Source organism: Thalassophryne amazonica, chromosome 14, assembly GCF_902500255.1.
Source record: "Thalassophryne amazonica chromosome 14, fThaAma1.1, whole genome shotgun sequence".
NCBI lineage: Eukaryota > Metazoa > Chordata > Actinopteri > Batrachoidiformes > Batrachoididae > Thalassophryne > Thalassophryne amazonica.
This window is the reverse complement of record NC_047116.1, coordinates 91,748,625-91,773,800: the sequence shown is the minus strand read 5'-3', so window position 1 is coordinate 91,773,800 and position 25,176 is coordinate 91,748,625. Positions and strand designations below refer to the sequence as shown.

Genomic DNA, 25,176 nt, shown 5'->3' with positions numbered 1-25,176 from the left:
TAATGACCCTTGGACATTTATTTTTAGACAAATAAAATAACATGGAAATTTGTACATTTTTTAAATCTGGTAGATTATTACTTGATTGTTCAAGCTACCTCAAGGAGAAGTGCACTGTTTAAGTGACACATAATAAAATAAGGTGATTAAAATGAAAATATTATATATTTAGCATTTGTTCATTGTTCATTCAGTTTTTAAAGTATCGGATCGGGACTCGGTATTGGCAGATACTCAAAATCAGATGACTCAGAATCAGATCGGGGCCAAAAAAACCTGATCGGGACATCCCTAGACAAAACATTTATTTTCTAAAACATTCACAAATTCTGCTCAAGTATGCAAAAAGAAATACAAATATATGGATGGAGGCAATTGTTATTTTTGGCTAAATATGCACATATATTAACTTGAAACACCCATAGCAGCTGACTCTTTAGACCACTGCTGATCCAGAGAGTGTACAGACTGAGACCGTGGCATGGGAAGCTATACTGGCACACACACACACACACACACACACACACCATATAGTGTTTTTTATTGGATTTCTGTTGTACAAATTATATACATACAATATAGAGAGGAATCAAACTAGTTGACAAGTGTTTATTATTCAGTACAAAGTTCATATTCACATTTTATTTTCTTCCCTCTTTGAAAATGCTCTGGCGGCTGTTGTCTGTCAGACGTTGAAGTAGCTCACAGAAACAAGGTCGGAGCACAATGTGGGTTCAACAATAACTTTTCTTTGCAGTTCCAAACTGCCATCACTTGTGGTCTGACAATCCTCTGAAGCAGTAACTACACACATCATGCTCTTCCTAAATCCACACTTGTTTTGTACAGTTTTTGAGTCAGCTGTGATGATAAAATGTTAGTCTTTAGAAAAGTGAACAAACACAAAACATCCTTGTGTGACTTGCTGCAATAGTGATACATGTTCCAGCAGATTCAGGCATGACCATATTCCACTTACTTCACAATGACTTTACTATTGTGTTCATCCACAGAGGGAAGGACTTAAACCATTTGAAGGCAAGCTCAGTCTTCCGCATTAAGAATTTTCCAGCTTTGAAGGGATAAAGTGTACACATTTCAAAATAAAATAACTTTCTAAAACACAAATAATGCAAATAGATTTCTTTGAAGAACTAAAGCACTGCGCTCATAGAGCACAAACATCCACCAACACTAGTTTCCAAGTCTACAACTTTTCACCTTTGAAAAAATATTCAGGTCAAAGCCCTATTAGAAGTGTTTTTTCATAAGCTAAAATGTTGTACAAAATATAGATCAAAAGGGCATTTTAATGTTAAAATCAAATATCCGCCAAATCCAGAATACGTATTAGGGGCTTCATGTACAAAGCGTGCATACGCACAAAAAACATGGCATATGTACGACTAACATTTGCATGTATCAAAAGTGAAATGACCGTAGAACTGTGTGGAGTGCCACGCAAAAATCCTGGCTGGTATGCACATGTTTCTCCAGCTATTGGTCCACTTGCAACACATATAGGTGATGCTGGGACACTGTTAATAGTGTGAAAACAAGAAGTCATCATAGTGATGTGCACATCAGCAACACACTTATGAGCAATTAACACACCCACATGTTTGCAATTACATGGGTGGACATAAAGCATGCACAAAGTGATACGTAAAATGGCACAAACAATAGCTGTGTTAGCGTTGTTATAGGACCTTGCAAATGGTGCAATCCGACGTCAGCATCTATTCAAAGAATGTGAGGATTTACTTGCAAATGATGATAACTGGCTCATAAGCTGATTTCATGTACCAAGGCCACTGTTAAGACCCCCTGACACTTGCACAACTTTGATGCACGCACTTGCACACCCTGTGTCATGCAGCAGATTAAACTCACCTTTCACGGGTGTAGACTGAACACGAGAGGGGCGTCGGCACATGCAGAATACAGAATTTTGAAATGTTCAAAAAATCTTTATGCATAAATGTCATGCAACGTTGCGCAATCTACTCGCCAACACTACATGCAGTTTCTCAAGTCAAGTAAAGAAGAAGTGAACAGTGCGAGTGGTTGCATCAGCGCACCGCATCAGAGTGCAACTCATCTGAATGATTATAACAAGATGTTAAATCTGTCATAAACATATTTTTACAGCTGCGCACAAGAAGGAAAGAACATGCAACTGTTTTACCAAGTCATGACAATGTATGCATGACAAAAATTACCTTTTTAGATGGTTCCAAAGGCGTTCTTTAGCTCGTTCAGCACATGCGTGAGAACAGCTCTGGCTGGAGTGGTCCTCTGTGATTCAGGAAGTGATTAGAGCCGTTTTAACAGACAACCCGCAGAGAAAATGGTTAATCCAGTAGAAGATATTTTGTTATATAAGCAGTGTCCATCGCGTGGCAGCCAGTGGAACAAAGCACGGCATCCAGCTGGGAGCACAGCGGGTGGGATTGTCACGATGACGTGCATGCAAGTGCGTACATCAAACTCGTGCAAGTGTCAGGGGGCCTTTACTGGAGTTGTGCGCAGAACTGTGGCCAGGCCAGAGCACAGTACCAGGGGTTGTGTGTACCCACACAGCTGCCAACCATGCTGGAGGTCCTGGCAACAGGGCATTCCAACGGGAGATGAACAATTGGTCAGGAGTGTTCCTGTTAACGTTTAGCTGAGCCATGCCAGCTGTGTGGAACACAATCATCTGAATGTCATCCAGGTACCTAACATTACAACATTGAAGAGCAATTTGCAGCAAGAGCCGGTTTCCCGAATGTAATCGGAGCTATTGATTGCACGCATATTGCTATAAAGGCGTCATCACACATTAATTTTTTTTGTTAATAGGAAACATTTTCATTCCATCATTGTTCAAATCATATGTGATGTGCAAATGCATTGGGTTGGGTTTGTGAACAGCCTAGAAGGTGGCACGATGTACGATGGATGGTTCCTTGAGGGTAAATAGTTTATTCATGTAATTGTTCCAATGAAAACCAGCATGGGCACATTTGGACGTGCACATTCAATGTTTTTGTTCTTATTATTAATGTGTTTCTTTTTCTCAATGGTGAGACCAGAGCTGCAGCACTTCTTAGCCCCAATTGTCTCCCTGTGTTCAGAAATTTGTCAATAAATGTGTGTGTAAAGTTGTGAATGTCACACACTGTCAGCTGGTTCACCTAATTATTATTATTATTTTTTATTCAGTGTGTGTGCTGCTCTGAGCCTACTGCGTCTATGTCCTCACTCACACACACACACACGCACACGCACACAAACACAAACACACACACACACACACACTAATATTGTTAATGGTTCATGTTATGTCATTTGACAGGGTACCGAATAAACTATCCCTGTATTTGTCCAAATCATTTTTGGTCATCTGTAGCTCATACACAATATAATTTATTTTCTGTGTTCATGTTGACTGATCTGACGGAGAAGGAATTCCCAGCTCCCAGGGCCTATTTACATAATTTGCATATTTAAATAGGGGCATGGAAAGGAAAGAGCTTGGTACTTCTGTGTGTGCATTCATTTCCATGTTCAGTGAGATGTACAAATGGAACATGCTTGGATTCATGTGTATGTGCACTTTGATACATGTGGATATTTTGTGCTTTCATCTGTTCATCTGGGTTTTGCTGTATGCCATGTTTCAATAGGAATTAATTAAGATATAATGCCAAATGTACACCAAAGGGACTTTTCAGTATTTAATTCAAATGTCCCCAAAATCCACAGTTTGGATCAGGGGCCTCATGTACAAAAACTTGCGTTGACTTTCAGTTAAAAGTTGGCATACACCAAAACCCTGAATCAGGCGTAAGCACAAATATATTCAGATGTATCAAAGGTGTGCGTAGGCATGAATCCACACATGTTCAGTTTATACCTCCCACTGAATGTGGAATTTAGCAACACATGGACCAAACTCTTTCCTGGCCACGCCTCTATCTGAATATGCAAACACATTCAAATAGTCTGCAAATGTATTCAAATAGTTGTGTCAAATAGTCTGGTTGTATACACTTATGGTGCTGATGGCACCATAAGTGTAGAGTGTTGTTGTTTGATGACGCACGCCATCGTCTCTGTGTTGTTGTGTGTAAATTTAAAGAACTGCCAGAGACATAGTGCAAAAAACAACAAAAGCTGTGGTTAGATCGCCATTCTCTGAGCTCACTGTCATGTAAAACAGAAATTACATTAGTACGTTTGTGTGTAAATGCTGAACTAAGCTGCACGCACCCACTGAAGTAAAACGATATTAGGTGCACAGTGGCTGAAAGTGTGTGACATTAACATTACACACGCTTTTATTGACAATACTGAACACAGTCGGGGGCTTGTTAAGAGGCTTTCTATTTCCACCATCAAGAAAAAGAAAACATTAATAATAAAAAAAAACATTGAATGTGCACATGCCCAAATGTGTCTGCGCTGGTTTTCGTTAGGAGCAATTACACAGATAAATGATTTAACCACCAAGCAGCACCCCATCGTGCACCATGCAGCCTCCAGCCTGAAGCGCATTTGCACACCACACATGATTTGAACATTGATGGAATGAAATGTTTCCTATTAATAAAAACAAATTCATCATGTGATGGCACCTTCATAACAAAATGTGTGCAGTTATATCTCCGATTACATTGGGAAACCAGCTCTCGCTGTAAAATGCGCGGTAATGTTGGAATGTACCTGGATGAGATTTGGATGATTGCATTCCACACAGCTGGCATGGCTTAGCACAAGTTTGACTGGGACACTCCTGACTGATCAATGAGCTCACACTGGAATGCTCCTGATGCCAGGATGCCCAGTGTGGTCAGCACCTGTGTGAGCACAGACAACCCTGGCAAGGTGCTTTATCAACGCTAATGCAGCCATTGATTCATTCCATTTTATGCATCACTTTACGCATACTTTTATATCCTCCATATAAGTGCAAACACGTGGATGTTTTAATTGCTCATCACTGTGTCGATCAGTACACATCACTCTGATGACGTCGTGTTTTCACACTATTAACAGCTCCCACCCTCATTTCTAACGTGTCAGCAGGTGGGAAAATAGCGTAGAAATATACGTACGCCAACACGATTTTTGCGTAACGTAAGGTCAACAAAGGATACCATCTGACATAAGGCTGTAAATTATGAAAAGAAATTTTGATCTTTTTTGATAGAGTTGTGATTTTGAAAATTTGTTCATTGTTAGGCCCCTTCACACATAGTACAATAAGTACAACTCAGGGTGACTCACAGAGGAACAGCTCATATGAGTGAACCACAAAAACATCGAGCCGACGGGCAGGTGTGCACGATGCCACTGTGACAGTTCATGCATGCAGGAACACAGTGCCACCACATTGCGCAGCTCCTGTGAAAATTAAAAAAAAATACATGCCACCCACGAGATTCGAACCTGCACTTTCTGATTGCCAGTCAGTCAGAACTGTAAAAAGTTGCAGGAAAATGCCTGATATCAAGAAGGACATGGACGTATTAAAAATAAATAAATAAATAAAACCACATGCCATATAAAAACATTGCATTTTATTGAATGAATTGAATCAGGTGGGAAATACAATTATGATCAGATCTGTTCCTCTGTAGATGACTCATGGTTACAGATATACAGTCATGAAATGACATGAATGAGAAGCAGTGCACTCTTATCATGTCCACATCTGCTGGTCCTGTGAGTCTGGCCAGTCCTGCGTGCCTGTCCAGCCTGACATGCGTGGCTTGTGGATGGCGCTCCGCAGGACAGACACTACATCATGTGGAACAGTGCTCACGTCAGTGGTGTGACATTCAGATCACCTGCTGCGTATTATGATCTGACGGTTCGTTTCACCTGGGGTAGCCTGTTAATGTGCGCACCATGCATGTGCTCGATGCAGCCATTTGCAATAGTAATATGTTTTTTGTATGTCCACGTGATGACAGCAAGCAGACACATGCGTGTCACAGTGGGCAGTTGTTAGTTCATGTCCATCCAAACGCGTGTATGGTGTTCCCCAGCTGTGACGTCCAGAACCACAGATCTCCTCAGCTGCGCCTGCCGGCAGACACACTGCCTGTCAGTTCAGCGCACACACACCGTGTCACTGTGTCTGTTTGCAAAGCCACACTCGTGTGGCAATAGGCAAACTTCACATCCCGCTCAACAGTGATAGACTGCTGTCTGTTGTCGTGCTAATAGTGCAAATGGCCACACAGTTTCTAAGAGCCAATGAGCGGTGTTAGATGTTTGTGCCTGTCAACTGAATTTGGCTGACATCTGCTACGAAAGGATTCAATGGCCTCTCACAGCGCACACTCTGTCTTTCAGCCACTGGTGTGTGCAAACTAGTTATAGCAACAGGTGTATGAGGCATTAGAGTCAGCTATGATTTTACACAGATTGCATACAATTCCTGCTTCGTGCGCACTTTGACCAAATTCGCACTATGTGTGAAGGGGGCCCTAAAGAAAGGGATTTTTCCAAATTTGAATTTTTTTTACTAATTTTCCTTTTGACCTTGGACCTTGAATTAATTAATTTAAATTTGTTGGCAGAGTTAATTCTATATTTTTATTTTAAGGTTTGATTATGCAAAGCACATTGTTATGTGCCATTTTGACTTCTGTAAATCTAATGGTTTTTAATTCTATATATATATATATATATATATATATATATATATATATATATATATATAATATATATATTTAATCAAACCTCCTGTGATTCAAAGTTTTACACTGTTTTTTCATACATTCCATTGCTATATTATTTGAGAAAAGTATTCACACATGAGCAATTATTGGTTAGATTTCATTTATATTGTATTTTAATTAGTTTTCTGACTTAGATTTCATACAGAATGAGAGAGCCATGTTTTTTGATTGGCACCTGAGTGCCAAAAAAATCACTACATGGTCCTGTTGTTTCTGAAATAAACCTGGTATAACCAAGAAATCTTAAATTATTTACATCCACGAGGGTTCAATGCCAACTAGTTTTGTGATTGGGTTGCAGGCCTCAGTGAGAACTCTGAGCAATGCTGCAATCGATCCAATGCTGTGTGAGTGCACTTTCACACAGGGTTACAAGGATCAGCCTCCTGAACTTTCACATCATCCAGGTGATGGTGGATGTAATCTGTATGGTGGCCATCCTGGGGCAAGATAGACCACGTGTGGATGGAATGATTGTCGGACCTTTTCTACAAGTGTCAGAACCAGCGGAAAATAAGTGCGTCTCACAAAGAAAGGGCTGGACTTTTAGCTCCTCCCTCAGGCATTGCGAATATACTGTACACTTGGAGAAGTGCTTTCCATGTCGAAACAGCGTTTTTATTACAGCAACTTTTCATCTGCAGGGATTTTTTTTTTCTTCCACTCGGGAATTAAACCAGCTCAATATTCAATACGCTCTAGACTGTAAATTAGAACATGTCCACTCAATTGTAACTTTTCATGAAGATTTTCATGAAGACATAAATATTGACCAAAAATGCAGTTTTCTGCAATCTCTGCTTTTCTTCTTTTCCACTGTGCTTTTTTTGTCACATAACAGCGGTGCCTCACAACATTTACACCGCTCACTCTTGGTGCTAAACGGTATTAATATTTTACAAATATCATGCATATTTGATATTTTCTGCTCCACTGTACATGAATGTAAAATCTGTTTTATTTTATTCTGCTCAGCACCACACATCTTTAAAGTGCATTGCAATAAAGTCCCTTTCCAATTAGACATAACCAATGTGTTCTGGCTGTCAGCTGAAATGATATTAAAAGTGTCTTTGTTGCATCCTGTGCGCTGATAAACTGTGCATTTAATGACTATATAATGATTCTAATAACTCACACGCCTAATGATAAAATAAGCAGGGAGGTGTATTGGAATACATGACAAGGCCACAGTGTAATTTCCTGTTGCCAAAACCCTCTGACTACACAGGATGTTATGGTTGACCCAGGAAGTGACAGATAGGACCCAAAATACAGACACACCCTGGAGACAGAACAGTTTTTACAGTTTATTTTGGTGAGATGTAGGCAGGCCTGGCTGGAATGGTCTGACAGTGGATGACAGGAAGAATTGAGCAGGGCAGCCATAGGAGTCAACTAGAACTCTGGTGGATCCAGCATGGAGGATCTGAGGCACAGAGAAAATAGGTAAACAGACATCCAGGAAAAAAAGACCAAAAATACAAACTATGAAACATCCTCTCAGAGATAAAAGCCTAGAGGTTTGTACCATGATGGACACTGAAAAATCTGGTAGCGTCTGGATGTCTGAGCCCCGGTTAAATACTGCGGTGGTTTGACTGAAGATAGGTTGCAGGGGAGCAGACTCAGCAGTTGCAGAGGATCTGATGGCAGGATGAAGGAGGGCCCAGCGTCCATGCCCAGAAACACAGACAGGGACTAAGACAACCATGACACACCAGGGAGGGAAATGTTAAGAAACACAAGGATAGGAAAAGACAAAGCCTAAACTCTAACACAGGCTGAATGCAACGCAGCAGAAATGCTCCACAGACGAGCACAGCATACTCAAGTAGATCTTGACAATCAAACCAAAGTTCAAAAAGCATCAATCATATGAGTTTCAAAGACTTTGATGTTGTACCAGGCTGTGAGGGTGTCTGGAACTCAAAGAGGGTGGACTCTCAATGCAGACTCCCAGACCAGGCTTAGGTGTAAAAGAAGTTGTCATCTGTATTCGAGGCTTAGGTATGGTACACAGATTATCAGTCAGCGGAGCAAAGGCACAAACAGGGCTAAGCAAGCACACAGTCATAATCAGGCAGGGTTCAGTGGCACAAGCAAACACAGGTTTCAGGGATGAGGCAAAAGGCACAGTCAAAAAACAGAGCAGATTTTGGTAACACGGCCAGGCAAAAACACGACTGAATTCAAGAGCTGGAATGTGTACAAAGATGACAAACTGGCAGAGGTGTGGTAGCAGGGAGGAGATTATATAGGCTGGTGTTAAATAAGTGCACATGCAGGTGAATGATCTAGAAAGGAGGCATGGCTGGAAGACAACGATATACATGGTGCAAGATAGTGAGGAAAAGAATACACAAAGTGGAGTGAAGAAAGAGACCAAGACACGTGAACCGGTGCAAGAGCGTGAGTGGATGAAAACACAAAGCTATGAAAGAAGAAGACACAATGGCAGGTGCTGGGGTGTGGAGTGACAAACAAATGGAATGAGAAACAGAGCATAAGGAGCAAACAGAAAGTGAGGGTGGAATAATAAATTACTATGAACATGAACATGACCATGAGAACTAAAATGCAACCATCAGATAATAAGTATACATGAAAAACTACATGGGAACAGAACTGAGAACAATAAGAAAATAAACTAAGACAAAACTAAACTGGAACTGACTAAGAAGCAAACTCTAAGTAAAACGAAGACTAAGTGATAAACAAAACCCGACAGATAATAACAGAAGAGAACAGCAAAAATAAACAGATGATAACTACATGATAAACACACAAGAACGGAACTGAACCATGGTTAAAGTATGAAAAGCAACAAAGAAAGTGGCAACACAAAACAGAACCAAGAATAAACACGTGACAACAATAAACGACTAATAATCAAAGCTGTGGCAGACGGTTAGTTAAGAAAGGAGGAAAACCATAACCCTGAGCAGGGCCAAATCCTGACATGTTGTAAAACACATACATTTATCTGATTTAGAGACTTCTGGACTGGTGTCATGCCTGTACATTGGGCGTGCAATCAGTCCATCAGTTATTTTCATAATTGATTAATCTATCATTTTTTTCTGGATTAATTGAGTACTTATTTGGTTCATATATTATATATATATATATATATATATATATTATATATATATATATATACTTTGCACTGGGATACCAACTAAACAACTGCAAACTATAAAGAAGACCATGGGGAGGTGATGATCTAATGGATAAGCTCTTGGGGGCTTGAGACCAGATGATCCTTGGTTCAAATCCCAGCCTCACAGGAAAATGACTAAGGGCCCTTGGGCAAGGTCCTTAATCCCTAGTTGCTCCCTGTGTGTAGTGAGCACCTTATGTGGCAGCACCCTGGCTTCGGGGTGAAAGTGAGGCATTATTGTCAAGCGCTTTGAGTGTCTGATGCAGATGGAAAAGCGCAATATAAATGCAGTCCATTTACCATTTTACCATTCTCGTACGGCCGAGGGTATTTTAGCATTGCATTATATTTCCAGTATCTATTAGAAACGCTTCTCTGAAATATGATGGTCAGCTAAAATGTTCTACCAACAGTGTGATTATTTTAATAACAAGCAAGATATCAAAGTAAAGCTGGTGCAATAATAATCCCTTATGGCCCCTTTACACATAACACAATTGAACCCAACTACCGCACAAAGGAGGAATTGCATGCCATTCGTGAAAAACCAGAGCTGTCTCCAACACCTCGTACACCTGTCGCTACAACAGTTTGCACACACCAGTGGCTGAAAGACAGAGAGTGCCCTGTGAGAGCCCATTCGATCCCTCTCATGGTAGGTGTCAGCAAAATTCCAGGTGACACATACGAACATCCAACACCGCTCTGGACACTTAAAAATGTGGGGCCATTTGCACTGTCAGCACGAAAATAGTGAGCAGACGACCACTTTTGAGCTGGATGTGAAATTTGTCTAAGTGCCGCCACAACTGTGGCATTGCAAAGCAACACATTTGGCGTGCCAGAGTATTGGCTCCCCCCTCAACAGATGTGCTGTGCGTGTGTATCACGCATGTGTTTCATGCACCCCCCCCTGCAACACATGTGGCGTGCCAGGGGGAGCGCACTTGCATTGAATGCTGATATGTGTGTACAGATGAGGACTGGCCAGCCACATTTGACACAGCACGGCGAGCTGCCTCCCAGCTGATCACCAGCTACAGACTCACTGACATCTGCAGATGATGGCTCAGTGCACACACGTGTCACATTAAAATCACAGAGACCACCGCCAGGATAGGTATATAAATCAGTACTACAATAACTACACACACATTTACATAACAAAATAATGTGATCAGCACATTGCAGGACTACAAGTCAACAGTACAACAAATACCCCACTTTCAGTCATGTATCACCAAAAATACGCCGTAACAAAGGCTGTTTTGTCAGTTATGATGCTTTTTATGCCATAATTAAAGACAACAACTTCAACTTCATCTACATCATCTAATTTCTCTTTAAACAATGTTTGTTTCCTGTTGATTTTAGGCATTTTACGCTTCTCTTATAAGACAGCGATGGTAGTGCAGTGGTAAAGCTTCCATCTATTAATCAGAGCTTTTTTAAATTGCAGGTTTGAATCCCACAAGTGGCATGTATTTTTATTTTTTGTTTCTCCACAGCAGTGGCGCAATGTGATTCCACACCTTCCAGCTGGTTTTTAGTTTTTCTCTACATCAGTTTCTTGCATGCGTGTGCATGAAACCATAGATCATTCATGCCTGCCCGACCGTGTGTCCTTCCCTTCCCTTCATTGGCTCGATGTTTTGGGGTTCGCTCATTCAGGCTGTTTCGCCATGATTCACCCTGATTCCTACTTATTTATGCTGTGTGTGAAGGGACCTTACATTTTGACTGTAACTACACTAAATGTTTTTTGCCTGCAATTTCAGGCATGTACACAATTGCCTTCGGCATAGGACATGTGCACAGTAGTCAATGAAAAATGGCAAGACACATAGATGCGCGATGTCCTCTTATTGAATGCTTTACTGTGAAAGGTTTGTGCTTGTTGGACATTCATCAGTAAATGAGTGTTGTCCATGGTGACGCTTTGTAGATAAGTCTGAATGGTCAAATCCAGTCATGAAGATTCTGCATGACCAGGCCCATAGTGGGTGCCCCATAACACCCACAGATGTACAGTATCAAATGTGGATATGATGACATAGAATTTTAGGAAAACAGCAACACTGTAAACTCCAACCGATATGTCGACACTTTTCAAAAGCAGTGGGCATGCTTGAAGCAGGATAATCCTGAAAAATTCACAATTTTTTTGTCTCTGAATCTTTCATATTGAAGAGTGGCAAGGTGTGTCAGGGATGTGTTCAGGCTTCTACACTGTTCAGTGTTTGCATGGATTGGGTGTTGCGTTGTGTTGGTGAGGAAAGGTTACTGGTCTTGACTTCTCGGACGATGCTGTGAACATTGCAGCATTAATGGACAGTCTGATTGTGGTACTTGAGAACCTGAATGCTGAATGCTGAAGCTGAATGAAGAATCGGAGTGTCTGGATTTGAGATTGTTCTGGATCAAGACTACTTCCTGGACTCAGCCATCAGGAGTGTATCTGTATGTGGTGAAGGAGTTGAACTTGTGGAGACATACATCTGTCTGTCTCAGCCTTTAAGATAAAGAGTTGCATGTGAAGAGCTTGTGGAGTCTTGAGGTCACTGGACAAAGGTGTTAGGCATTGCTGATATCTTTGCAAGCGAATGAAGGTCCAAGTCTTTATGGTCTTGGTGCTGCCTGACTTCCTGTATATTTGTGAGACTTGGACCTAAGGAGATGACTGCATGTGTTGTGTGCTAGGTGTGTTTTGATGATCCTTGGGTACCATTAGAATTAGTAAGTCTCTTCGGCTGTTTTCACTCGGGTTCACCACAGGAGATCCAAGGTAGAGCTACAATTTTTATGCAGGATGCCCTTCCTGACGCAACTCCATATTACATGGACAAATGTGGCAGGGGTGGGATTTGAACTGGGAACCTTCCACACTGAAACCAAACACACTAACCACTTGGCCACCATTAGGGTACCATTAGAATTACTTTGTATTAAACAAGCAGTTACTAAGAGAGACTAATTTCTCTGTGCATTATCCAGCATGCAAGGACCTAAGTGTTGAAGACCCCAGGAGCTGGAGAAGGCCAGGGGGAGTCCCACATTTGACCTAACTGCAGTAAATAGAATGTTATTACAGAGACGTGGGTCAGGGTGTTGGCCTGGGTGGTTGCTATTCAGGACCCAAGATGGTTCTGTGGTGTTACGGATGCAGCAAAGTGCATCACCAGCTCATGCTCCCAGACTTGACTTGAATCAATTTAGTTCTCATAGATAGATTTTAGTAAGTCAGGCCTTTGTGTATTTTCGACAGTGGTTCTCATACGAAGGTTTTATAAAATATTGTTTTTTACAACATTGTATGAAGTGGAAAGGAATGGTGGTGATATGATGACACATTTGAATATGAATATATGAATAATAAGTATTTCATTTTCAACCTACATCCCTTGTTCTCAAGACCAGGCACCTAAGTGCATCTACTCTACTCTTTTCTACTCTTCTATTTTACTCTTCCTTTTTAGATATTTAGATATATCTTAGTATACTGGCATAGTTCCACCTTAGAATTGGAATATAATATATATATAACTTATACTTTACTGAATTTTCATGTAGACTTGCATATCTGTTTTCAGGCCTTGGCTTGTTTACAGTAAAAAGCTAAATAATCATGCATTTGTATGAGCAATCTCTTATTGAAAAATGCAGAAATATGTTCTTATGCTTTGTGATGAGTCGTAAACAGTACCTCAAAATTTAAAAGCTCAATCAAAGACCAAAATTGTACCGTGTAAATGTGCCTGTGTATTTTAAAAGTAAGACTTCAAATCAACAGCGAATTTTGTCCAATGTGCCCAGACGACCCCGGTCAAAAACAGCAAAGCAAGAACAGAATTAATTGCTTTTGAACATACAAAGGAACCCTATGGTCACTTTGTTTTGTTTCAGCCTTTAAATATTATCTTTTATTTTTCCTGGACCCCAAACATTTCTAAATGATGTTATGAAAAGTAGTTTTTCAGTCTGATGGAAACTGACTAGTGGTTAATAAATGTAATTCTTTAAGTCTGAACGTGGGCTGAATGAGTCATTGTGATGGACATTTCATTCCTCTGTTGGACGAGGCAGAACACCTCAGCAGGTAGGACCCAATTTAGTAACAGAAACAGCAGCAACAGCAAAACCACAGCGAGAGTCATAATTGGAGAGGCAAGTGTCATTGTGAAACTCTTGCAAACTACTTTAAGTTGACCTGCATTTTGTCCTTATTTTCTTTCCTAGCCTCCTTCTCATTTCCTGCCCCATTTCGCTCATTATTTTCCTTACCCTTGTCTTTCTCCTGGATCGGGCCAGATGAATATATCTGTAGATGAGGGTTTTGTTTGGTTGTTATTTTCTGGTTTTATTTAAAAAACTGTGGATGTCTGTATCTGCCACCTACGTATGTGACAATACACAAGAAGAAACAATACAAGAATCCAGAAATTTGTTTTTTTTTAATGCCATGAGCAATGCAATTGCAATTTACTTGTTTTCTTTAGAGGTGATGGGTGCAAAGCTATTACCTTCTGGGATTTTTTTCCTCCTGATTGTCCTTTAGCTTTCTTTTAAGCAACCAATTTTCTGATGCAGGCTTCTTGAAAAAGACACTTGTTTACTGTAAAATTCAGGTTGCATTGGACTTTTTTTGGCAATTAAAACTGAAATCAAAAGCAGTCTGAAGGGGAGTTTAACAACTAATTTGTAGCTGGTGTTCATCACTTTTATTCAACAGAATGACCAAGAACACAACAGCAAGCTATGTGGCCAGAGCTGAATTTTCATTTATATGACATATTTTTTTTTTATTCAGCATATATTTTTATAATGGCTCTATAGATGTAATTATTTGCAATGTATTTATGGAAACTGCCTTCATTTATCATCTTAAATGTTTAACAAGCTACTTAGGCTCACCATCACAAAGCGCAAGGACTATTTAATAGTCACCCTTGAGACAGCTCCTTGTACTGAAAACTAAAGTAATCATGTTAGCAGATGTAGGTCCAGTTAGCTGTATGAGTACTTATGTCTGGCCCTCAACTATTTGAATTTGTTTAAGTGACCTGGCTCTTAGATGTCATTAAGAATACAACCATCCCACCCACATTCATCAATCAAATCAACTTATGCAAACTCATTCTAAACAATGACCGGCTTGCTGGGTGCACCTGGTCCACATCAACAGTCCTGACCAACCTGACCCATAATCTGCACCAATTCCTGACCACTGACATTAACCAGAAGGAAAGCTCAATGTGCACACTGACACTGTGCTGGAGGTTATTGGTTGCAAGTATGAACAATTGGAAAAATATAGTACAGAATGTTGTACAATGATTGGGAGAACTGTGTGAAGGATAAATAAGAATAAATCTATTTTAATGCAAACAATGAACAGTGGTAGTTTCTGTCCTGGTAAGAATTTGGTGGATTTTATGATATTTACCCTGAAAGTTCCACAATTCTCTGATGATGCAACTTGAAGCTAGTTTCTGATCAGTAGTTTTAGATTTTCATTAATTGTGGCAGGAGGAGGGAGAGAGGGCACAGCAGGCAGCACCTTCTTTTCATTTAAAGCAACACACACACAGAAAACACTTTTATAAAGGATTTCTTTTTTTTTTTTTTTTTTTTTTTTTTTTTGCTTTTTGGCAGCTCTACAGTGGAGTGATTCACACATGCTTGACTCCCAGTAAGAAGGTCGAGGCTTTAAAACTCACCGTGCTCAATCTACTTCAATATCAAGTGCTTCTTGCAAAATCAACATGCAGATCCACACCACTGTGGTGATCCCATTCCATATTAGCTTGCACTGCAAGGTTCATGGGAAGAAGATGAGGAGAGATTGCTAAGAAGCAGTATAATGACCTGTTTAATGTAAAAGATAGCTATCACATGATCCAAAATGCAAGCCAGCAATGGCCAAAAATAATTAGTCAAAGATTAATCATTTGAACCTAAGTTTATTATGTGCTAATGTTCAATATCTGATCTATTTGTATGGGAATCAATGTATTATGTCCATTAAAAAATATTCACAGGAAACCAAGGCCAAAAAAAGTGTGTGTGTGTGGGGGGGCATCATGTTGCAGATAATGTTAATGCAATGTTGTATTTTTTTTTTGTTTCCATTTTTTCCCTCAATGTCTTATGCACAACACGCCATAATGACAAGTTGAAAAAAGTTTTTTTTTTTTTTTTTGCGAATTTATTAAAAAAAAACAAAAAAAAACTAAGAGATCACATGTACATAAGTATTCACAGCCTTTTTCTCAATATTTTGTTGATGCACCTTCGGTAGCAATAACAGCCTCAGGTCTTCTTGAATATGATGCCACAAGCTTGGTGCAGCTATCTTTGGGCATTTTTGCTGATTCTTCTTTGCAGCACCTTTCAAGCTCCATCAGGTTACCACATATCTAAGTTAATGAACTAGTAATTATTCTTCATACCATGAAAGTAAACCAGTAAATAAATCAGAGTTCCAGTTAAAACAACTCGACAAAGGATACAAGAATATGAAGAGAATACAGTGAGGTTTACTGTGGGCAGGTGGTGGCCAAGTGGTCAGGGTGCATGTTTCCAGAGCTGAAGGAAGCCAAGGGAAATTACTTATATTACAGGATTAGGGTCATGACATAATCTCAATACATGGTCTTTCTAACAACTATTTTGTTTTGTGTTCCTCCCAACTGCTTTTCCTTCAGGTTTCAGACAGAGAAGGAGAGAGGTGTTGTGGGAGTCCAGCAGTCCTTCAGAGACTTGCCCTCACCTGGTAGAGTCCATCCCCTGTGACAACCCCACATGTTATCTGTGGCAGGTACAACCAGAGGGCAGATGCATTCCCAACAAAAGCTCCTGTGGTTCTGGGACTGCCATCCATAATGTGACCTGTGTCAATGCTGAAGGTACTCTCACTTATTACTTTTAAAAACAAAGGTGTACGTCTCAATTTGAATCAGTCTTACTGTCATGATATGTGTCGGACAATGTCATTCAATCACTAAACACATATCAACAACTTATGAAACACAGTCCAAGTTTAAACTCATTAAATCCAATTTGTGTCTATTTTGGTAGTATTCAGAGAATGAAACACTTCAGCTGGTCCACCTCCTACTTGTGTCTGTAGTTTCTTATAAAGCCTCGGTCCCACCGAATAATGAAGGATGAATAATGAGCCACACATGGGTGTGTCAGCGATTATTCGAAGAATGACCCACGTTTTCATCTATCACATATCCGCTATGAAGGTGCCTCTCTGTACCCCACATGTGCCATGTAGCAGCCTCTAGTGAGCCATGACCGACCTGCCATTAGAGCCTCGAATGGCTCGCATCAGCCACACTAAGCCACGTAGTACCGTGATAGCACCATGATAATGCCATGTTGGCACATGTTTAGGCATGGGTTTGGTCCAAACCTCCAGCCCTCCCACACTTGGTCCCTTTAAAGTGTGGGTTTTCAATTCACAGATTCACAGCAGCATTTAAAGATGTCACATTTTTTTTTAATACAGTCCAAAAATAGATGCTCCAGTACAGTCCTGCGGTTGTAGGCTCTGCGCCAGGCTGCTGTCCATCTGCAATGCACCAGACGAGTTAGAACCGAACCAAGGGTTCCTAGACAGCCGCCTCTGTGCTCTTCGCTGGCTCTGCGGCTTGCTGGCATTGTTTCTTCTGCAGCTTTCTACACACCATAATCCCACTATAAACTTTGTGTTGTCCGTTTATTTCTGCAAAATCGCTCTTTTGCGCCCGTGGCCGCTGTTGTCCATTCCTGGACAGCCACCTCTGTGCTCCGTCTCACTGGCTTAAAATCCATCTATGGCTTGCTGGCTTTTGTTTTCCTGCCTTTAAACACAGTCATTTTTACATCATGATCACTTTTAACTTTGTGTTCATCCATTTATTTCAGCAAAATCGCTCTTTTGCGCACGGTACCGTTCTGTTCGGTACCGTTCTGTTCGGTACCTGTGGATCACTTTCATATATATATATATATATATATATATATATATATATATATATATATATATATATATATATATATATATATATATATATATATATATATATATCTTTATTTCTTCCACAGCATAAAAGTCACCGTGATGCAACGTTTAACTTTGTGTTATGTCTTCAAAATTGGTCTTTTGCGTGCTTCTCCTTCTGTGTGGCTGCACAGCTCAGTGCTGCTTTTAGCGGCTTCATTGGAGTTATTTCTTCTGTGGCTTTAAACATACATCCACTTCACGCAGTCATCCAAATTTTAACTTTGTGTTCGTCCAATATTGACTGAAAAATCACTCTTTTGTGAGCTGGCGTTGTGCCTAAATGCTACTTTGGAGCATAATGATGAGTCACTGCATCAGTGCGCGGTTCGCACACACAGCGGAGCTCATGTGATCCATTACAAGATATTAAATCAACCATAGACACGTTTACAGCTAGGAATTGTTTTATCAAGCTAAAAAACATTAACAATAGTCACCTTAAGCTGTTTCAAAATACATTCCACATGGAAGAGGAAAGAGAGGAAAAAAGCATCCAGATGAAACAGTCCTCTGTGATTCCAGAAGCAATTAGAGGTGCTTTCAGCATCCAATGTTTGGCAGAAAATGATTAATCTGCTACAAAATAATTATTTTATACACAGCGTCCAGCGCACAGAGCAGGTGGAATTGTGTGCGCAAGAGGGCAGCCGCTCCAAAAAAAGCCTCTCAGGTCCTGCGTAGTTTCCAGGCGCATGGATAACGGGCTTTTAGCAGACTCGTAAGCACCATGCAAATGTCTCTAAGCCATCGCAGTAACTCGTACACAAACTGCGCCATGTTGTTGTTGCTAAATTTTGAACATCTTGAAATTAGTGCCACGCTCAGAGAGGAGCCTCATTAATTGAAGATAATGCCTCTAAGAGCCACGAAACTCCCATAATAGTTGAAGAAACCCTCTTGTAGCAAAGAAAACATGATCATTATTCATCCTTCATTATTTGGTGGGTCCCAGGCTTTAATCAAAACATCTGAGAAACTGTGACTGGATTTCAACATTTTGTATAAAGATGGTCACCAGTGGGCTTTCTGAAGGGATGGGTATGGTCTCATGGGGTAGGTAAGACCTTGCTCATGGTTTGGGTAAAACCAATTGCTTATGACTGGCACCTTCAGATGACTTATGTTATGATTTGGTCCTGTTTAAATAAATGGAACTGAGTTGAACTGCAGGTTCTCGGGTCAACCAATAGTTGATTAAAATGTTGGAAGTTTTGACTTTCACAGAACATCGACATCATCTTAATGAGCAGTTGCATGATTGTTACCCTGGTGGTAGTCATGAATGAGGCTAAGCCTGGAGTGGAAACAATATCTACCCTCGTAGCCTATCATCAATAGCATGTTATCTCTCCTGTAGGACAAGATAAATGAAAGCAATTACCTGGACTTTCTGCATGCTGAAAGTCACCTGTATTTCTCAACATTTAATATAAACATTAACCTCTTCAGTCGGCTCCATTAGTTCAAGCTTCAAACTGATCATGGTGGTAAATTCAACCAGTCATCTACTTTTGACATGTATTTTAGAGTTGGGCTACATGTCAGCATGTCAAAAAGTCTGTGCATTGTATTAGCCATAATTCTCTTCTCTGTGACAGCCATCATCCAATTTTTTAACTGCTGACCTCTGACAAGATTGACACGGTGGTGACTGGACCGGCTCGACATAGTCATGCAGTGTCTAATTTGCAGTACCAGTGAAAAGTTTTGTTACTATCCCCAGCCACACATCCTCTCCATCCTTCAACTTTCCTGTTTTGTTCCATAGTTTGTTCTATATTTGTATATGTAGTGCAAATCCATGGGGCATCATGTTTCTGGCCCACATTTGCTAATTATTGTGCCTGATGTTCAGGGGACAGACAAATTACATGTAAGTTCAACTACAGCTGCTTGTATTTTAGGATAATTTGTTTTCTTTTTCTTTTTTTAATCTTTTACCCAGTATCCACTAACTATCCAGCAGGCAAATCAAAGTTGTTGCTTTTTTGCAGATCTGAAGACTCAAACTTTACTAGATGCAATATTATCTGAATTCTTTGTTTTCCAAGCCCAATGCTTCTTAGTGCAGCAGATAACAGAATATTTGCAGAGGAATCCTTCAAATCCGGTTACAAATGGACTACAAATGGTAAATGGACTGCATTTATATAGCGCTTTTCCATCTGCATCAGATGCTCAAAGCACTTTACAGTTATGCCTCACATTCAATCAATCAATCAATCAACTTTTTTTTTTATAGCGCCAAATCACAACAAACAGTTGCCCCAAGGCGCTCTATATTGTAAGGCAAGGCCATACAATAATTATGAAAAACCCCAACGGTCAAAACGACCCCCTATGAGCAAGCACTTGGCTACAGTGGGAAGGAAAAACTCCCTTTTACAGGAAGAAACCTCCAGCAGAACCAGGCTCAGGGAGGGGCAGTCTTCTGCTGAGACTGGTTGGGGCTAAGGGAAAGAACCAGGAAAAAGACATGCTGTGGAGGGGGGCAGAGATCGATCACTAATGATTAAATGCAGAGTGATGCATACGGAGCAAAAAGAGAAAGAAACAGTGCATCATGGGAACCCCCCCACAGTCTACGTCTAAAGCAGCATAACCAAGGGATGGTCCAGGGTCACCTGATCCAGCCCTAACTATAAGCCTTAGCGAAAAGGAAAGTTTTAAGCCTAATCTTAAAAGTAGAGAGGGTATCTGTCTCCCTGATCTGAATTGGGAGCTGGTTCCACAGGAGAGGAGCCTGAAAGCTAAAGGCTCTGCCTCCCATTCTACTCTTACAAACCTAGGAACTACAAGTAAGCCTGCAGTCTGAGAGCGAAGCGCTCTAATGGGGTAATATGGTACTACGAGGTCCCTAAGATAGATGGGACCTGATTATTCAAAACCTTATAAGTAAGAAGAAGAATTTTAAATTCTATTCTAGAATTAACAGGAAGCCAATGAAGAGAGGCCAACACGGGTGAGATATGCTCTCTCCTGCTAGTCCCCGTCAGTACTCTAGCTGCAGCATTCTGAACCAACTGAAGGCTTTTTAGGGAACTTTTAGGACAACCTGATAATAATGAATTACAATAGTCCAGCCTAGAGGAAATAAATGCATGAATTAGTTTTTCAGCATCACTCTGAGACAAGACCTTTCTGATTTAGAGATATTGCATAAATGCAAAAAGGCAGTCCTACATATTTGTTTAATATGCACTTTGAATGACATATCCTGATCAAAAATGACTCCAAGATTTCTCACAGTATTACTAGAGGTCAGGGAAATGCCATCCAGAGTAAAGATCTGGTTAGACACCATGCTTCTAAGATTTGTGGGGCCAAGTACAATAACTTCAGTTTTATCTGAGTTTAAAAGCAGGAAATTAGAGGTCATCCATGTCTTTATGTCTGTAAGACAATCCTGCAGTTTAGCTAATTGGTGTGTATCCTCTGGCTTCATGGATAGATAAAGCTGGGTATCATCTGCGTAACAATGAAAATTTAAGCAATACCGTCTAATAATACTGCCTAAGGGAAGCATGTATAAAGTGAATAAAATTGGTCCTAGCACAGAACCTTGTGGAACTCCATAATTAACTTTAGTCTGTGAAGAAGATTCCCCATTTACATGAACAAACTGTAATCTATTAGACAAATATGATTCAAACCACCGCAGCGCAGTGCCTTAATACCTATGACATGCTCTAATCTCTGTAATAAAATTTTATGGTCAACAGTATCAAAAGCAGCACTGAGGTCCAACAGAACAACCACAGAGATAAGTCCACTGTCCGAAGCCATAAGAAGATCATTTGTAACCTTCACTAATGCTGTTTCTGTACTATGATGAATTCTAAAACCTGACTGAAACTCTTCAAATAGACCATTCCTCTGCAGGTGATCAGTTAGCTGTTTTACAACTACCCTCTCAAGAATCTTTGAGAGAAAAGGAAGGTTGGAGATTGGCCTATAATTAGCTAAGATAGCTGGGTCAAGTGATGGCTTTTTAAGTAATGGTTTAATTACTGCCACCTTAAAAGCCTGTGGTACATAACCAACTAACAAAGATAGATTGATCATATTTAAGATTGAAGCATTAAATAATGGTAGGACTTCCTTGAGCAGCCTGGCAGGAATGGGGTCTAATAAACATGTTGATGGTTTGGATGAAGTAACTAATGAAAATAACTCAGACAGAACAATCGGAGAGAAAGAGTCTAACCAAATACATTCACCCCGATGTCAGGGTGCTGCCATACAAGGCGCTCACTACACACTGGGAGCAATAGGGGATTAAAGGCCTTGCCCAAGGGCCCTTAGTGATTTTCCAGTCAGGCGGGGATTTGAACCCATGATCTTCTGGACTCAAGCCCAACACCTTAACCACTAGACCATCACCAAAGTTTGACTGTGTATACTTTTTGGTACATATTTTAGAAAAATAACGTTATCCATTTGAATTTTCAATAAGGGGCCAAGTAGGGGTTAATTGAAGAACTGCATAGGGGTCAAAAATGTTCCAGTCATATTGAAAGCTATACCATATTATGTGTCTGATCACAAATATTCCAAAAAGGTATATTTTGGACTATCTATGACTGAATGGTCTGGTGCTATGGGGTAACAACAGCAAGCATGGCAACAAAGGTCACTTTCAGTTTGTACAGGGGTCAAAAGTTAAAGTTGCTCCAATTATGGGAAAACATGATGCAAATTATTGGTTGTACTATGGTGAGGACAGGAAGAGAAATGGTGTTGGGGTCATTTTAAAGGAAGAGTATGTTAAAAGTGTGTTGGAGGTTAAGCGAGTGTCTGACAGGGTGATGAGTGTGAAGTTGGAAATTGAAGGGGTGATGATGAATATCATCAGTGCATATGCCCCACAGGTAGGTTGTGAGATGAAGGAGAAAGAAGATTTCTGGAGTGTGTTAGATGAGGTGGTGGAGCGTGTGCCCAAGCATGAAAGAGTGGTGATAGGAGCAGACTTCAATGGGCATGTTGGTGAAGGGAACATAGGTGATGAGGAAGTAATGGGTAGATATGGTATCAAGGATAGGAATGGGGAAGGACAGATGGTAGTTGATTTTGCAAAAAGGATGGAAATGGCTGTGATGAATACCTACTTTAAGAAAAGGGAGGAGCACAGGGTAACATATAAGAGTGGAGGAAGGTGCACACAGGTGGACTACATTCTTTATAGGAGATGCAAGCTAAAAGAAATCACAGACTGTAAGGTGGTAGCAGGAGAGAGTGTCACTAGACAGCATAGGATGGTTGTTTGTAGGATGACTTTAGAGGTAAAGAAGAAGAAGAGAGTGAGAGCTCAACAAAGGATCAGATGGTGGAAGCTGAAGGAGGAAGACTGTTGTGTGAAATTTAGCGAGCAGGTGAGAGAAGCACTAGTTGGAGGGGAAGCAATTTTGGACAACTGGAATAGTACTGCAGATGTGGTGAGGGAGACAGCTAGGGCAGTACTGGATATGACATGTGGACAGTGGAAGGAAGACAAGGAGACTTGGTGGTGGAATGAAGAGGTCCAGGAAAGCATAAGGAGAAAGAGGTTGGCGAAAAAGTTTTGGGATAGTCGGAGAGATGAAGAAAGTAGACAGGAGTACAAGGAGTTTCGGCGTAAGGCGAGAAGAGAAGTGGCAAAAGCAAAGGAAAAGGCATATTGCGAGCTGTACAAGAAGTTGAATAGTAAGGAAGGAGAAAAGGACTTGTACCGATTGGCCAGACAAAGGGACAGAGCTCGAAAGGATATGCAGCAGGTTAGGGTGGTAAAAGATGCACATGGTAATGTGCTGACAAGTGAGGAGTGTGTGCTGAGAAGGTGGAGGAAATATTTTGAAGAGTTGATGAATAAAGAAAATGAATGATGTGGTGAGAGTAAATCAGGAAGTAAAAGAGATTAGCAAGGAAGAACTGAGGGCTGCTATGAAGAGGATGAAGAGTGGAAAGGCAGTTGGTCCAGATGACATTCCAATGGAGGCATGGAAATGTCTTGGAGAGATGGCAGTAGAGTTTCTAACCAGATTGTTTAATAAAATCTTGGAAAGTGAGAGGATGCCTGAGGAGTGGAGACGAAGTGTACTGGTTCCTATTTTCAAGAACAAGGGTGATATGCAGAGCTGCAGTAACTACAGAGGCATAAAGCTGATCAGCCACAGCATGAAGTTATGGGAAAGAGTAGTAGAAGCTAGGCTTAGAAAACAGGTGAAGATCTGTGGGCAGCAATATGGTTTCATGCCGAGAAAGACCACTACAGATGCAATGTTTGCTCTGAGAATACTGTTGGAAAAGTACAGAGAAGGACAGAAAGAGTTACATTGTGTGTTTGTGGACTTAGAAAAAGCTTATGATAGGGTGCCAAGAGAAGAGTTGTGGCATTGTATGAGGAAGTCTGGAGTGGCAGAGAAGTATGTCAGGGTAGTGCAGGACATGTACAAGAATAGTGTGACAGCGGTGAGATGTACAGTCGGAATGACAGACTCATTCAAGGTGGAGGTGGGATTACACCAAGGATCAGCTCTGAGCCCTTTCTTGTTTGCAGTGGTGATGGACAGGTTGACAGATGAGATCAGACAGGAGTCCCAATGGACTATGATGTTTGCAGATGACATTGTGATCTGTAGTGAGAGTAGAGGGCAAGTTGAGTCTAGTCTGGAGAAGTGGAGATATGCTTTGGAGAGAAGGGGAATGAAAGTCAGTAGAAGCAAGACTGAGTACATGTGTGTGAAGGAGAGGGAGCCCAGTGGAATAGTGCAGTTACAAGGAGTAGAAGCGGTGAAAGTAGATGAGTTTAAATATTTGGGGTCAACTGTTCAAAGTAATGGAGAGTGTGGTAGAGAGGTGAAGAAGAGAGTGCAGGCAGGGTGGAGTGGGTGGAGAAAGGTGGCAGGAGTGATTTGTGACCGAAGAATATCAGCAAGAGTGAAGGGGAAAGTTTACAAAACAGTAGTGAGACCAGCTGTGTTGTATGGTTTAGAGACAGTGGCACTAACAAAAAGACAGGAGGCAGAGCTGGAGGTGGCAGAGCTGAAGATGTTGAGATTCTCTTTGGGAGTGACAAGAATGGACAAGATTAGGAATGAACATATCAGAGGGACAGCTCAGGTGGGACGGTTTGGAGGCAAAGTCAGAGAGGCGAGATTGAGATGGTCTGGACATGTGCAGAGGAGGGACCTAGGGTATATAGGGAGAAGGATGCTGAGGATGGAGCCACCAGGCAGGAGGAGAAG

At 40.8% G+C, this 25,176-nt stretch overlaps 1 protein-coding gene across 1 annotated transcript in view; it reads left to right on the top strand.

Annotated features, from left to right (window-relative positions):
• thsd7ba (thrombospondin, type I, domain containing 7Ba) overlaps positions 1-25,176 on the top strand; it is a 553,518-nt gene that overhangs the window by 236,935 nt on the left and 291,407 nt on the right. Inside the window, exon 7 of the mRNA XM_034186086.1 lies at positions 16,605-16,805. Within this exon, the coding sequence (XP_034041977.1) occupies positions 16,605-16,805 (201 nt within the window). The remainder of the gene's footprint in view (positions 1-16,604; positions 16,806-25,176) is intronic.